Source organism: Mustelus asterias, chromosome 1, assembly GCF_964213995.1.
Source record: "Mustelus asterias chromosome 1, sMusAst1.hap1.1, whole genome shotgun sequence".
Taxonomy (NCBI): Eukaryota; Metazoa; Chordata; class Chondrichthyes; order Carcharhiniformes; family Triakidae; genus Mustelus; species Mustelus asterias.
The window spans coordinates 134,108,139-134,121,317 of NC_135801.1; the positions used below are offsets into that span (position 1 = coordinate 134,108,139).

At 42.5% G+C, this 13,179-nt stretch overlaps 1 protein-coding gene across 1 annotated transcript in view; it reads right to left on the minus strand.

The window, feature by feature from the left end:
- The window catches only part of ndufs4 (NADH:ubiquinone oxidoreductase subunit S4), a 150,709-nt gene that overhangs the window by 13,764 nt on the left and 123,766 nt on the right, over positions 1–13,179 (minus strand). Inside the window, exon 3 of the mRNA XM_078219423.1 lies at positions 4,099–4,271. Within this exon, the coding sequence (XP_078075549.1) occupies positions 4,099–4,271 (173 nt within the window). The remainder of the gene's footprint in view (positions 1–4,098; positions 4,272–13,179) is intronic.

A 13,179-nucleotide genomic window follows, 5' to 3' on the forward strand; every position in this document is an offset into this window, starting at 1 on the left:
GATCCACCGGGCAGCAGCCCCTTGGATCCCATGCCCTCTCACTTTTTCCAGAAGCCTTGCATGGGGGACCTTATCGAACGCCTGGCTAAAATCCATATAAACCACATCTACCGCCTTCCCTTCGTCAATTGTGTTTAGTCACATTTTCGAAGAACTCCACCAGGCTCGTAAGGCACGATCTGCCCTTGACAAAGCCATGCTGAGTATTCTTGAGCATACTAAACCTCTCTAAATGCTCATATATCCTGTCCCTCAGGATCTTCTCCATCAGTTTACCAACCACTGAGGTTAGACTCACCGGTTGGTAATTACCTGGGCTATCCCTATTCCCCTTCTTGAAAATAGGAACCACATCCGCAATCCTCCAATCCTCCGGCACGTCTCCCGTCTCCATCGACGACGCAAAGATCATGGCCAGAGGCTCTGCAAACTCTTCCCTCACCTCCCACAGTAACCTGGGGTACATCCCATCCGGACCCGGCGACTTATCTATCTTGATGCCATTCAAAGAATCCAAAGATTTACCCCTTATGTTCAAACTATGACCCCTAGTTCTGGATTCCCCCACCATTGGGAATATTCTTTCTGAATCTACCCTGTCTAACTCTGTTGGAATTTTGTAAGTTTCAATGAGATCCCCTCTTACTCTCCTAAACTCAAGTGAATATAATCCTAACTGACTTAGTCTCTCCTCATATGACAGACCTGCTATCCCAGGAATCAGCCTGGTAAACGTTTGCTGCACTCCCTCTATGGCAAGGACATCCTTCCTCAGATAAGGACAACAAAACCGCACACAATACTCCAGGTGTGGCCTCGCCAATGCCCTATACAATTGCAGCAAAACATCCCTATCCCTATATTCAAATCCTCTCACTTTGAAGGCCAATGTACCATTTGCCTTCTTTACTGCCTGCTGTACCTGCACACTTACTTTCAGCAACTGATGCACGAGGGCTCCAAGGTCTCATTAAGTATCCACCTCTCTCAATTTACATCCATTTAAGTAATAATCTATCTTTCTATTATTGCTACCGAAGTGGATAACCTCATATTTATCCACAATATATTGCATCTGCCATGCACATGTCCACACACACAGCCTGTCCAAATCACGTTGAAGAATCTCTGCATCCACCTCACCCTCTCACCCAACATTGTATCATCTGTATATTTGGAGATAATACATTCAGTTCCCTCTTCCAACTCATTAATATATAATGTGAACAGTTGGGGTCCTAGCACAGATCCCTGCAGAATCCTACTAGTCACTGACGGCCGATCAGAAAAAGACCCATTTATGCTAACTCTTTTCTTCCTATCTGCTAACCAGCTTTCTATCCTGTAATCCCATGTGCTTTAACTTTGCATAGTAGTCGTTATGTGAGACCTTGTCGAAAGCTTTCTGAAAGTCTAAATAAACCACATCCACTGGTTCTCCTCGGTCAACTCTACTAGTTACATCCTCAAAAAATTCCAACAGATTCGTCAAGCATGAATTCTCTTTTGTAAATCCATGTTGATTTTGTCTGATTGTACCATTGCCTTCCAAATGCTGAGCTGTGAAATCCTTGAGAATAGACTCTAGCAACTTCCCCAATACCGGCGCTAGGCTCACTGGTCTATAGTTCCCTGTTTTCTCTCTACCTCCCTTTTTGAATAGCAGGCTTACATTAGCTGCCCTCCAATCTGTAGGAACCAGTCCAGAGTCCAAAGAATTTTGGAAAATAACCACCAATGGATCTACTAATTCCAGGGCTACTTTCTTAAGTACCCTAGGATGAAGCTTATCAGGGCCTGGAGATTTAATCTACCTTCAATCCCATCAATTTCCCCAAAACCATTTTCTTCTAATGCTGATTTCCTTCAGTTCTGCACTAAAACATGCTTCTCTCAGCAGTTCTGGCACATAATCATGTCTTTCTTTGTGAAGAGCGAAGCAAAGGACAAATTTAATTCTTCAGCCATTTTTTTATTTCCCCAAGAGGGTCAAGAGGAGATCTGATAGATGTATTCAAAATCAAGAGGGGTCTGGACAGAGTAAATAGGGAGAAACTTCTCACTTGTGAAAGAATTGAGAATGATTGAGATTGAAAGTAATCTGCAAAACAAGCAGATATGAGGAACAGCTTTCACAGCGTGAGTGGTTAAGGTCTGGAATGCACTATCTACAAATATAATGGAGGCAGATTTAGTCTAGGCTTTCAAGAGGGAATTAGTCTGTTATTTGAAGAGGAAGAATGTGCATGGTTATGGGAGAAGGTGGGAGAATGGCATTAAGTGAATTGCTCATATGAAGAATCAGTGACGACACGATGGGCTGAATGGTCTCCTTCTATGCTGTAACAATTCTGTGATTCTGTGAAAAGAAGCAATGGAGACAAGAGAAGAAACTTTTTAATGCAGAGAATGGTTGGCATCTGGAATGCACTATCTGAGCGTGTGGTGGAGGCTGCTTCAATCAATGCAGTCAAGGAATAATTGAATTGTTATATGAAAAGGAATAATGTGTGGGGTTACAGGGAGAAGGCGGCAAGATATTAACATTAGATAAATGGATAAAAGCAAATTACTGTGGATGATGGAATCTGAAACCAAAGAGAAAATGCTGGAAAATCTCAGCAGGTCTGGCAGCATCTGTGGGGCTTTGACAAAGAGTCATCTGGACTCGAAATGTCAGCTCTTTTCTCTCCTTACAGATGCTGCCAGACCTGCTGAGATTTTCCAGCATTTTCTCTTTTGTCATTAGATAAATGGTTCCTTCAGAGATGGCTAAATCCTTCAATGATTTGATTTGATTTATTGTCACATGTATTAGTGTACAGTGAAAAGTATTGTTTCTTGCGCGCTATACAGGGAAGGCATACCGTTCATAGAGAAGGAAACAAGAGAATGCAGAATGTAGTGTTACAGTCATAGCTACGATATAGAGAAAGATCAACTTAATGCAAGGTAGGTCCACTCAAAAGTCTGACGGCAGCAGGGAAGAAGTTGTTCTTGAGTCGGTTGGTACGTGACCTCAGACTTTTGTATCTTTTTCCTGATGGAAGAAGGTGAAAGAGAGAATGTCTGGGGTGTGTGTGATCCTTAACTATGCTGGCTGCTTTGCCAAGGCAGCGGGAAGTGTAGACAGAGTCAATGGATGGGAGGCTGGTTTGCGTGATGGATTGGGCTACATTCATGTCCTTTTGTAGTTTCTTGTGGTCTTGGGCAGAGCAGGAGCAATACCAAGCTGTGATACAACCAGAAAGAATGCTTTCTATGGTGCATCTGTAAAGGTTGGTGAGAGTCGTAGCTGACATGCCAGTTTCCTTGGTCTTCTGAGAAAGTAGAGGCGTTGGTGGGCTTTCTTAACTATAGTGTCGGCATGGGGGGACCAGGACAGGTTGCTGGCGATCTAGACACTTATAAACCTGAAGCTCTCGACCCTTTTTACTTTGTCCCCTTTGATGTAGACAGGGTCATGTTCTCTGCTATGCTTCCTTAAGGCGATGACAATCTCCTTCGTTTTGTTGACATTGAGGGAGAGATTATTGTTGCTGCACCAGTTCACCAGATTCTCTATCTCTTTCCTACAATCTCTGCTTTTTTACCTAGTCTGACTTGTATGCTGTCTCAGCAATGTGGCTAGTTCTTAACTTTTCTTTGAAACGAGCAAGTAAGTCAATTATTGAGAAGTCAACTCATCACCGCCTTCTCAAGTGCAATTAGGAACGAGCATTGAATGCTGACCTTGTCAGCGGTGCCTATAGCCTGTGAATGGAATATAAAAGAATTCCTGCAGATATGACAATATGGGATTTGCATGCGTGAAGACCTGAAAGCTAACTTCTTATCAACTGTAAATTACTTGGCTATGTAGGTGAGAGAGGTTTAGTTGGGTAAAGGATATTGATTTAAAGGGCAGATTTGCTTTTCACAAACAGAGAGATGCATTATTTCAGCATTTTCTGGAAATAAAGCAATGTTTACAAACCTTTTACAAAAAGAGCATACATTTTATTTAGGAGAACTGACCTCAGAAGAAATGAAAAATGAGTTAATTTGCACTTCCAAATTAAACAATATGAAAGTTTACTTAGTAAAAGTAAAACTTACGTGGATGCCCAGCCCATTAAGGGATTCTCCCAGCGTTCCCTGGTGTCAAATCCCATCTTCCAAAGCTTTGTGTTGTTTGCACCAGCCTGCATTGTGTTCCGTGCTGGAACAAAAATCCTCACTTTACGTGTTTTTACTTGGACCTCTGGTACTCCGGTTACTGGACTGATATCCTAGGTTTCAGAAACAGAAGGTAAAAAATAGCAATCGGCCATTCTGATCTTTGAACAGCTAGATGTACATAACCTCAACTCCCACCCTCCCGCATTATCCTCCTATCCCTTAATTCTCTTCAGCCTCTAAAAATCTCGATGTCTATCTTGACAATACTTAATAATGGTAAATCACAGATAAATTCCAAGTGCTGACCTGGATTTAACAGTATGGCCTTTTTACTGAAAATGGATGGGAAATAACATTACAATGTGATTTGCAAATCACTACATTTCCTAAATAGCGTGCAGTAAATGTTTAACTATTTGCCAGGTGAGTATGTGATCGTGTGATTCATAATCATCAGTCGCATTGTTTGGAAGTTTTTTACACATCTAATGAGCAGCAGCTGTGTGGCTTCCAAACTACAACAGCTATAACAATATCACTATAGTCAGAGACAATGTTGCATTACTTTTTAAAATGAGTTTGTTTTTTGTTAGAGCCATAGAAAGGTTATGGCGCAGAAAGAGGCCATTCAATCTATCATGTCTATGCTGGCCGAAAAAGAGAAAAAAGAAATTAGCTTCTCATTTTAATTCCACTTCCCAGCCCCTGGTCATCCAATAAAGAAAGGCATTTCATATTTTTTTTTCATAAGAATATAAGAAATAGGAGCAGGAGTAGGCCATCTAGCCCCTTGAGCCTGCCCCGCCATTCAACAAGATCATGGCTGATCTGAAGCGAATCAGTTCCACTTACCCGCCTGCTCCCCATATCCCTTAATTCCCTTATCAATCAGAAATCTATCTACCCGTGATTTAAACATATTCAATGAGGTAGCCTCCACCACTTCAATGGGCAGAGAATTCCAGAGATTCACTACCCTCTGAGAGAAGAAGTTCCCCCTCAACTCTGTTCTGAACCGACCCCCACTTATTTTGAGGCTGTGCCCTCTCGTTCTGGTTTCCCTTCTAAGTGGAAAGAATCTCTCTACCTCTACCCTATCCAGCCCCTTCATTATCTTTTATGTCTCTATAAGATCACCCCTCAGCCTTCTAAACTCCAACGAGTACAGACCCAATCTGTTCAATCTCTCCTCATAAGCTACACCCCTCATCTCCGGTATCAACCCGGTGAACCTTCTCTGCACTCCCTCCAAGGCCAATATATCCTTTCGCAAATAAGGGGACCAAAACTGCACACAGTTCCCACCTGATCCACCTGTCTTGCCACATGTACTCCAAGGTCTCTCACTTCCTCAATCCCTCTCAATATCCTCCATTTATTGAATATTCCTTTGCTTTGTTTGCCCTTCCCAAATGCATTACCTCACACATTTTCAGATTGAATTCCATTTGCCCACTCAACCAAATTCTGTAGCCAACAGCTATCTACTTCATGATCAACTACACAGCCAATTTTTGTGCCTTCTGCAAATTTCCCAATCACACCTCCCACATTTATGTCCAAATCATTAATATATACAACAAATGGCAGGGGCCCCACATGAGCCCCGGAGCACCACTGGAAACTGCTTTCCATTTGCAAAAACATCAATTGACCCTTGGTTTCATGTCACTGAGCCAATTCTGGATCCATCTTGTTACCTTCATCTATATTCCATGGGACCTCATCTTTTCTGACCAGTCTGCCATGTGGGACCTTGTTAGATACCTTACCAAAATCAATGTAGACAACATCCACCATATTACCCTCATCAATTCTCCTTGTTATTTCTTCAAAAAATTTGATTAAGTTTGGAAGACATTCCCAAACAAAACCATGCTGACTATCCCTGATCAATCCATGCATTTCTGAGTGACAGTTTATTCTGTCACTGAACATAAGAACAGAAGTAGGCCATTCAGCCCATTGAGCCTGCTCCACCATTCAATACGATCGGACATTTAAATGCCTTTTAGCCACAGTATCCCCATTATCCCTTTACATCATTGTCTATCAATCTCTGCTTCAAACACACACAATGACTGAGCTTCCACAGCCCTCTGGGATAGAGAAGTCCAAAGATTCACAAACCTCTGCGAATAAATTTCTCCTCATCTCAGCCCTTAGTGGCATTCCCCATTTGAAATTGTGCCACTGATTCCAGACTCCTCACCCAAGGGAAATATCTTTCCTGCATCTGCCCTGTCTATTCCTTTAAGTATTTTGTAGGTTTCAATGAGATCACCTCTCATTCTTCGAAACGCTGGAGAATACAGGCCCAGTTTGCCCAATCTCTCTTCACAAGCCAGTCTGACCATCCCCAGAATAAGCCTGGTGAATCTTTGTTGCACTCCCTCTATGGCAATAATATCCTTTCTGAAGTAAGGAGACCAAAACTGCACACAGTACTACAGGTGTGGTCAAACCAAGCTCCTATACAATTGAAGCAAGACCTCACTGCTCCTGTACTCAAATCCTCTTGCAATAAAGGTTAACATTTTACTAGCCTTCCAAACAGCTTGCTACATCTGCATGCTAGCCTTCAGTGACTTATGGACAAGAACACCCAGATCCCTGCACTTACTAATTTCTTTCTATTTAGGAAATACTCTGCACAACTGTTCCTTTTACCAAAATGAATTACCTCACTTTTTTCCACATTATATTCCATCTGCTACGTACCTCACAATACACATTCCCGCCTAGCTTTGTATCATCTGTGAAATTGGAAATATTACATTTGGTTCCCACATCCAAATCATTGATGTATATTGTGAGCAGCTGGGGCCTAAGTACTGATCCTTGCAGTACCCCACTAGCCACAGCCTGCCAATGCGAGAATGACCTGTTTAGTCCTACTCTCTGTATTCTGCCTGCTAGCCAATGCTCAATCAATGATAGCATGTTGCCTCCAATCCCTTTCGCTCTTTTGGAATAAGTGATTCGCCAGAAGCTAGAAACCTACCAGCTGGAAAGGGACGTAGTTCACCACAGAATGCAAAGTACCACCACTGTGGTGTACATACACTAGTGCCTGCTTGGGACTACAATTCAGCAGGCCCAGTCCTAGGCCTGTCTTATAGAAGGCTCAGGTAATCAGTTCCAGCTGGGCAGGCCACTGCCTGTTACCAGAGGAACTCATACTCAATGAGCTTCATAGGGAGATCAATCAGTGATTCCCCATGGATGTTATGGGGGTTATCACGCCAGCAAACAGAGATCTCATAATAGTTGCAACATCTATACCTGACTGCATCCAAGAAACCAGCTAACCCAAATCTACTCCAATGTTTAAAATCTATACCTCAAGGACAATCAAAGGACACTTAACTTGATATATTTTTACCTATTTTTTATTGGAATTTAACTCCCCTTATTTTTAATCTGTGTGTTTGTGCGCATGTGGGTCGGCCTGAATAACTCCATGAGGGCTGAATGTTTGACATGATTTTATTATGTTTCTTGGTTTTAGTGGTAAATAAATTTGCTTTTTCACTGATTGGCTTCTTATTGCTTACAGTTTGAGTAGGTCATTGCATCCTTGCATGTGCCTGTAAAAAGGAAAGATAGGAAAGGTAGGATTCGAGAGCCGTGGATAACCAGGGAAATTGAGGATCTGATTAAAATGAAAAGGGAGGCGTACGTTAAGTCCAGGCAACTAAAAACAGATGGAGCTCTGGAGGAATACAGAGAGAGTAGGAAAGATCTCAAACGGGAAGTTAGAAGGGCAAAAAGAGGTCACGAGATGTTCTTGGCAGGCAGGATTAAGGAGAATCCTAAGGCATTCTATTCATACGTTAGGAACAAAAGAGTTGTCAGGGAGAAAATCGGACCTCTCAGGGACAAAGGAGGGGAATTATGCTTAGAACCCAAGGGAATAGGGGAGATCCTAAATGAATACTTTGCATCGGTATTCACGAAGGAGAGGGGCGTGTTAACCGGGAGTGTCTCGGAGGGAGGTGTTGACCCGTTAGAGAAAATCTCCATTACAAGAGAGGAAGTGTTAGGTTTTTTAGGGAACATTAAAACTGACAAAGCCCCAGGGCCTGATGGCATCTATCCTCGACTGCTCAGGGAGACGAGAGGTGAAATTGCTGGGCCTCTGACGGAAATCTTTGTCGCTTCTTTGGACACGGGTGAGGTCCCTGAGGATTGGAGGATAGCGAATGTGGTCCCGTTGTTTAAGAAGGGTAGCAGGGATAACCCAGGAAATTATAGGCCGGTGAGCTTGACGTCCGTGGTAGGGAAGTTGTTGGAGAGGATTCTTAGAGACAGGATGTATGTGCATTTAGAACGGAACAATCTCATTAGTGACAGACAGCATGGTTTTGTAAGAGGGAGGTCGTGCCTTACAAATTTGGTGGAGTTTTTTGAGGAAGTGACAAAAACGGTTGATGAAGGAAGGGCCGTGGATGTCGTCTATATGGATTTCAGTAAGGCATTTGACAAAGTCCCACATGGCAGGTTGGTTAAGAAGGTTAAGGCTCATGGGATACAAGGAGAAGTGGCTCGATGGGTGGAGAACTGGCTTGGCCATAGGAGACAGAGGGTAGTGGTCGAAGGGTCTTTTTCCGGCTGGAGGTCTGTGACCAGTGGTGTTCCGCAGGGCTCTGTACTTGGACCTCTGCTATTTGTGATATATATAAATGATTTGGAAGAAGGTGTAACTGGTGTAATCAGCAAGTTTGCGGATGACACGAAGATGGCTGGAATTGCGGATAGCGAAGAGCATTGTCGGGCAATACAGCAGGATATAGATAGGCTGGAAAATTGGGCGGAGAGGTGGCAGATGGAATTTAATCCGGATAAATGCGAAGTGATGCATTTTGGAAGAAATAATGTAGGGAGGAGTTATACAATAAATGGCAGAGTCATCAGGAGTATAGAAACACAGAGGGACCTAGGTGTGCAAGTCCACAAATCCTTGAAGGTGGCAACACAGGTGGAGAAGGTGGTGAAGAAGGCATATGGTATGCTTGCCTTTATAGGACGGGGTATAGAGTATAAAAGCTGGAGTCTGATGATGCAGCTGTATAGAACGCTGGTTAGGCCACATTTGGAGTACTGCGTCCAGTTCTGGTCGCCGCACTACCAGAAGGACGTGGAGGCATTGGAGAGAGTGCAGAGAAGGTTTACCAGGATGTTGCCTGGTATGGAGGGTCTTAGCTATGAGGAGAGATTGGGTAGACTGGGGTTGTTCTCCTTGGAAAGACGGAGAATGAGGGGAGATCTAATAGAGGTATACAAGATTATGAAGGGTATAGATAGGGTGAACAGTGGGAAGCTTTTTCCCAGGTCGGAGGTGACGATCACGAGGGGTCACGGGCTCAAGCTGAGAGGGGCGAAGTATAACTCAGACATCAGAGGGACGTTTTTTACACAGAGGGTGGTGGGGGCCTGGAATGCGCTGCCAAGTAGGGTGGTGGAGGCAGGCACGCTGACATCGTTTAAGACTTACCTGGATAGTCACATGAGCAGCCTGGGAATGGAGGGATACAAACGATTGGTCTAGTTGGACCAAAGAGCGGCACAGGCTTGGAGGGCCGAAGGGCCTGTTTCCTGTGCTGTACTGTTCTTTGTTCTTTGTTTGAAAAAGTCATATTCTTGTGAAAAAGAAACTTAAATGTTTGTTCTGACCAACCCCTTTTCACTTGGTGGCAACAAAATTGGGGACACGTGTCTGGAAGGAATTGAGTAGGGAAAGTAAATTGTTCTTTCAAAAGTAATGTAAAAGTTTTTTGGGTTTTTTTAATGTTAAAGTGCTAAACTGTCCACATTCAATGTCATTACTGTCATAGAACACAACCAGGTAAGAACATAGAACATAGAACAGTGCAGCACAGAACAGGCCCTTCGGCCCACGATGTTGTGGCGAGCTTTATCTGAAACCAAGATATAGAACATAGAACACAATCAGGTAACTGGCGAGAAGTTAGGGGTTCTGTCCTTGGAAGAATTAAAAGGTGTAGCTAGGCACTTAGCAGTGGAGTTCTGCCCAAAAGCCAGAAAAACTGAAATTTTAAAACAGGTGGCGAGACATCTACAGGTGGAAGTTGAGCACATGGAAACAGGTAAATTAGCAGCAGAGAAATTAAGATTGGTGCACCGAAAATGAGAAATGCAATTTGAGGAAAGGTAAAAAGAGAGAGGAAGAAATAGGAACGAGAAAGAGAGAGAGACGCAGGTACTGAAGGAGAAGACAGAATTCCAGGAAAGAGAAAAGGAAGGGGAGTATAAATTAAAAAAGCCTGAGCTGAGAAGGAAGGATCCCCATTGAAGACACCCTGGTGAGAGAACATAAAGTTAAAGTTTATTTATTAGTCACAAGTAGGCTTATATTCACATTGCAAAGAAGTTATTGTGAAAATCCCTTAGTCGCCACACACCTGTTCGGGTACACTGAGGGAGAATTTAGCATGGCCAATGCACCTAACCAGCACACCTTTTGACTGTGGGAGGAAACTGGAGCACCCGGAGGAAACCCAAATAGACACGGGGAGAACATGCAAACTCCACACAGACAGTGACCCAAGCCGGGAATCAAACCCGGGTCCCTGGCGCTGTGAGGCAGCAGTGCTAACCACTGTGCCACCGTGCTGCCCCAACTTGTTCAGTCTTGGGGGGGGGGGCTGAGGTATTCAGGTTTGCCCATTTAATCCCTACGTTTTATAAAGAGGTGGATGCCTTCTGATAGATTAGCCCAGCAGTTAAAGTGGCAGCCCAACAGTGGTCCCTGCTGTTGCAGAGTAAGCTGACAGGTAAAGCTTACAAGGTTTACTCCCTCTTGCCTGAGGAAAGTGCAACAAGCTATGAGGCAGTAAAAAGGGATATTTTAAATGTGTACCAGTTAGTGGATGGTTCGAACGCCTCAAACAATTTGCTTTGACAGCTGTGTACAGGTGCTTAAAATTGAGGCCACCTACAAAAATCTACATGAAATAATTCTCCTTGAGGAGTTCAAAAACTCCATACCCTTCCTGATAAGAAATCGCATAGAGGAACAGAGAATAACAGGGGCCAGTCAGGCAGCAACCTTGGTAAATGATTATGAGCTTGTCCGGTTCAAGAAGCTAACCGGACCAGAAACCTGCCAGCAAACCAAGATCTCGTAATAATTACAACATCTTTGACATCTGACCGCGTCCAAGAACCCAACTAAACTAAATTGACCGCAATGTTTAAAATCTACGCCTCAAGGACAATCAAAGGACACTTAACTGTACATGCTTTTACCTTTTCTTATTGGACTCTGACACCCCTTATTTCTGATACGTGTGTGTGTGTGTGTGTGTGTGTGTGTGTGTGCATGAGGGCCGAATGCTTGACTTTGTTGTTATTTTTATTGGGCTTAGTGGTGAATAAATTTTCTTTTTCTTTGACTCAAGAAAACCTTGGATGATTGGCTCCTTATTGCTCACAGCTTGAATCGTTAACTACATTCTGATTTGGAAAAGGCATTTGACCATCTAAGGAGTTTGAATAGATGTAACAGGTGCATGATATAATAAGCCAATATTATATTTTAATTGAATGGCAAAGTTTCAGCAGTAGTCTTTAACCATTCAAAAGATAATTTAAAATAATGTAATCTGTTTAATATGTTCTTGCTTAATACCAACAACGTTCCTTATGTAGTACTTCTGTTGCTTTATTCTTGTATTAAGAGACAATTTACCATTCAATCTTTTCATGATTTAGACTGCATTTAACATGAAAGGTATTCAGCAGGAATACCTCAGAGTGAAGAAAACTGCACTTTTTTGGTTAAATAACAGTTGTTCACTGTTACTAATTTTGCTTTATATATTGAGAATTTCTCACAATCAGCAGATTTAAAAGATTCATTCAAAGCCGCAACACAGATCTATGGAAGTGCACATTCCATTTGCAGCTCGAGATTTCATCATATGGTGAATATTATTATTCCATACAGCTGCATTAATGAATCTTTTAAGGCAATAATTTTTAAATTAGGCAATAAATTTTCAGCTCTCTTGACTAGTCTGTAGCTTTCCCATGAGGAATCATTGCCTGCCACTCAGCGAACAATAGCTGATACATTCCATTAATGACTTAGCCATACTATGCTCAATGAACAAGTTGACCGAATGTTTTCTTTTCATAGGATACAAATAATTGGACCTCCTGAAACTCAGTTCTGCCTATATGCTTAGAGATATACATATCCACAGTCAAATCTAATTTCATTTGTCTAGCTCTAACAGGTTCAACAGGCGAGTCACATTTTTTTATATAGCAAAATCATTGAGTGCCATTTTGTTATGATGTCTGTTAAACCACAATGTTGCAGAATTTAAGAAGCTGTAAATTTGTCCAGTAATTGCCAAACTTTCATGTTTGTGAAACCCCTGTAAATGTTGACACATTTCTGAGCACCAACCTTATTCCTGCAGAAAATGCTTGTTAGTATACAACAACAGAAACAATTTGAGAGTAGGTCAAGAACAGAAATATAGGACTAAATTCTCTTGGCCCATTAGCAATGGGTGGGAGGACTGGTATTATGCTGGGGAAGGGTGCTTTGAGGGGAGTCCGAAGTCCTGTGGGATAATGGCTACTCCCAATCAGATCATTGCTCGCAGCATGTACCACATACTCACAAAGAGCTTAACAGCACCACTTTCAGATCTGAAAAGTATCCAATCTACTTCAATTACCCTGGAAGGGAAAGGTATCTCAAGTATTTGAGCAACAGTTGAAGCTACTCATTTTATGCTGCCAAGGTGCAGTAGCAACACAAGTGGTATATTTCACTAACAGGATGCTACCAACAAGTGAAAAAGTTGTTCTGCTTACCACAGAAATGAGTAATGTGGTATATGAATTTCAGTGTGGGTGTTCTGTCAGGCAGGTAGACTGTATGTCCCAACAACTGGTGCATTATATCAAACAGCACATCCCATTGGCTATTCGCAATAGACATAGTATTGGTTGCACACAAGTCTGTGCTTGCAAAAC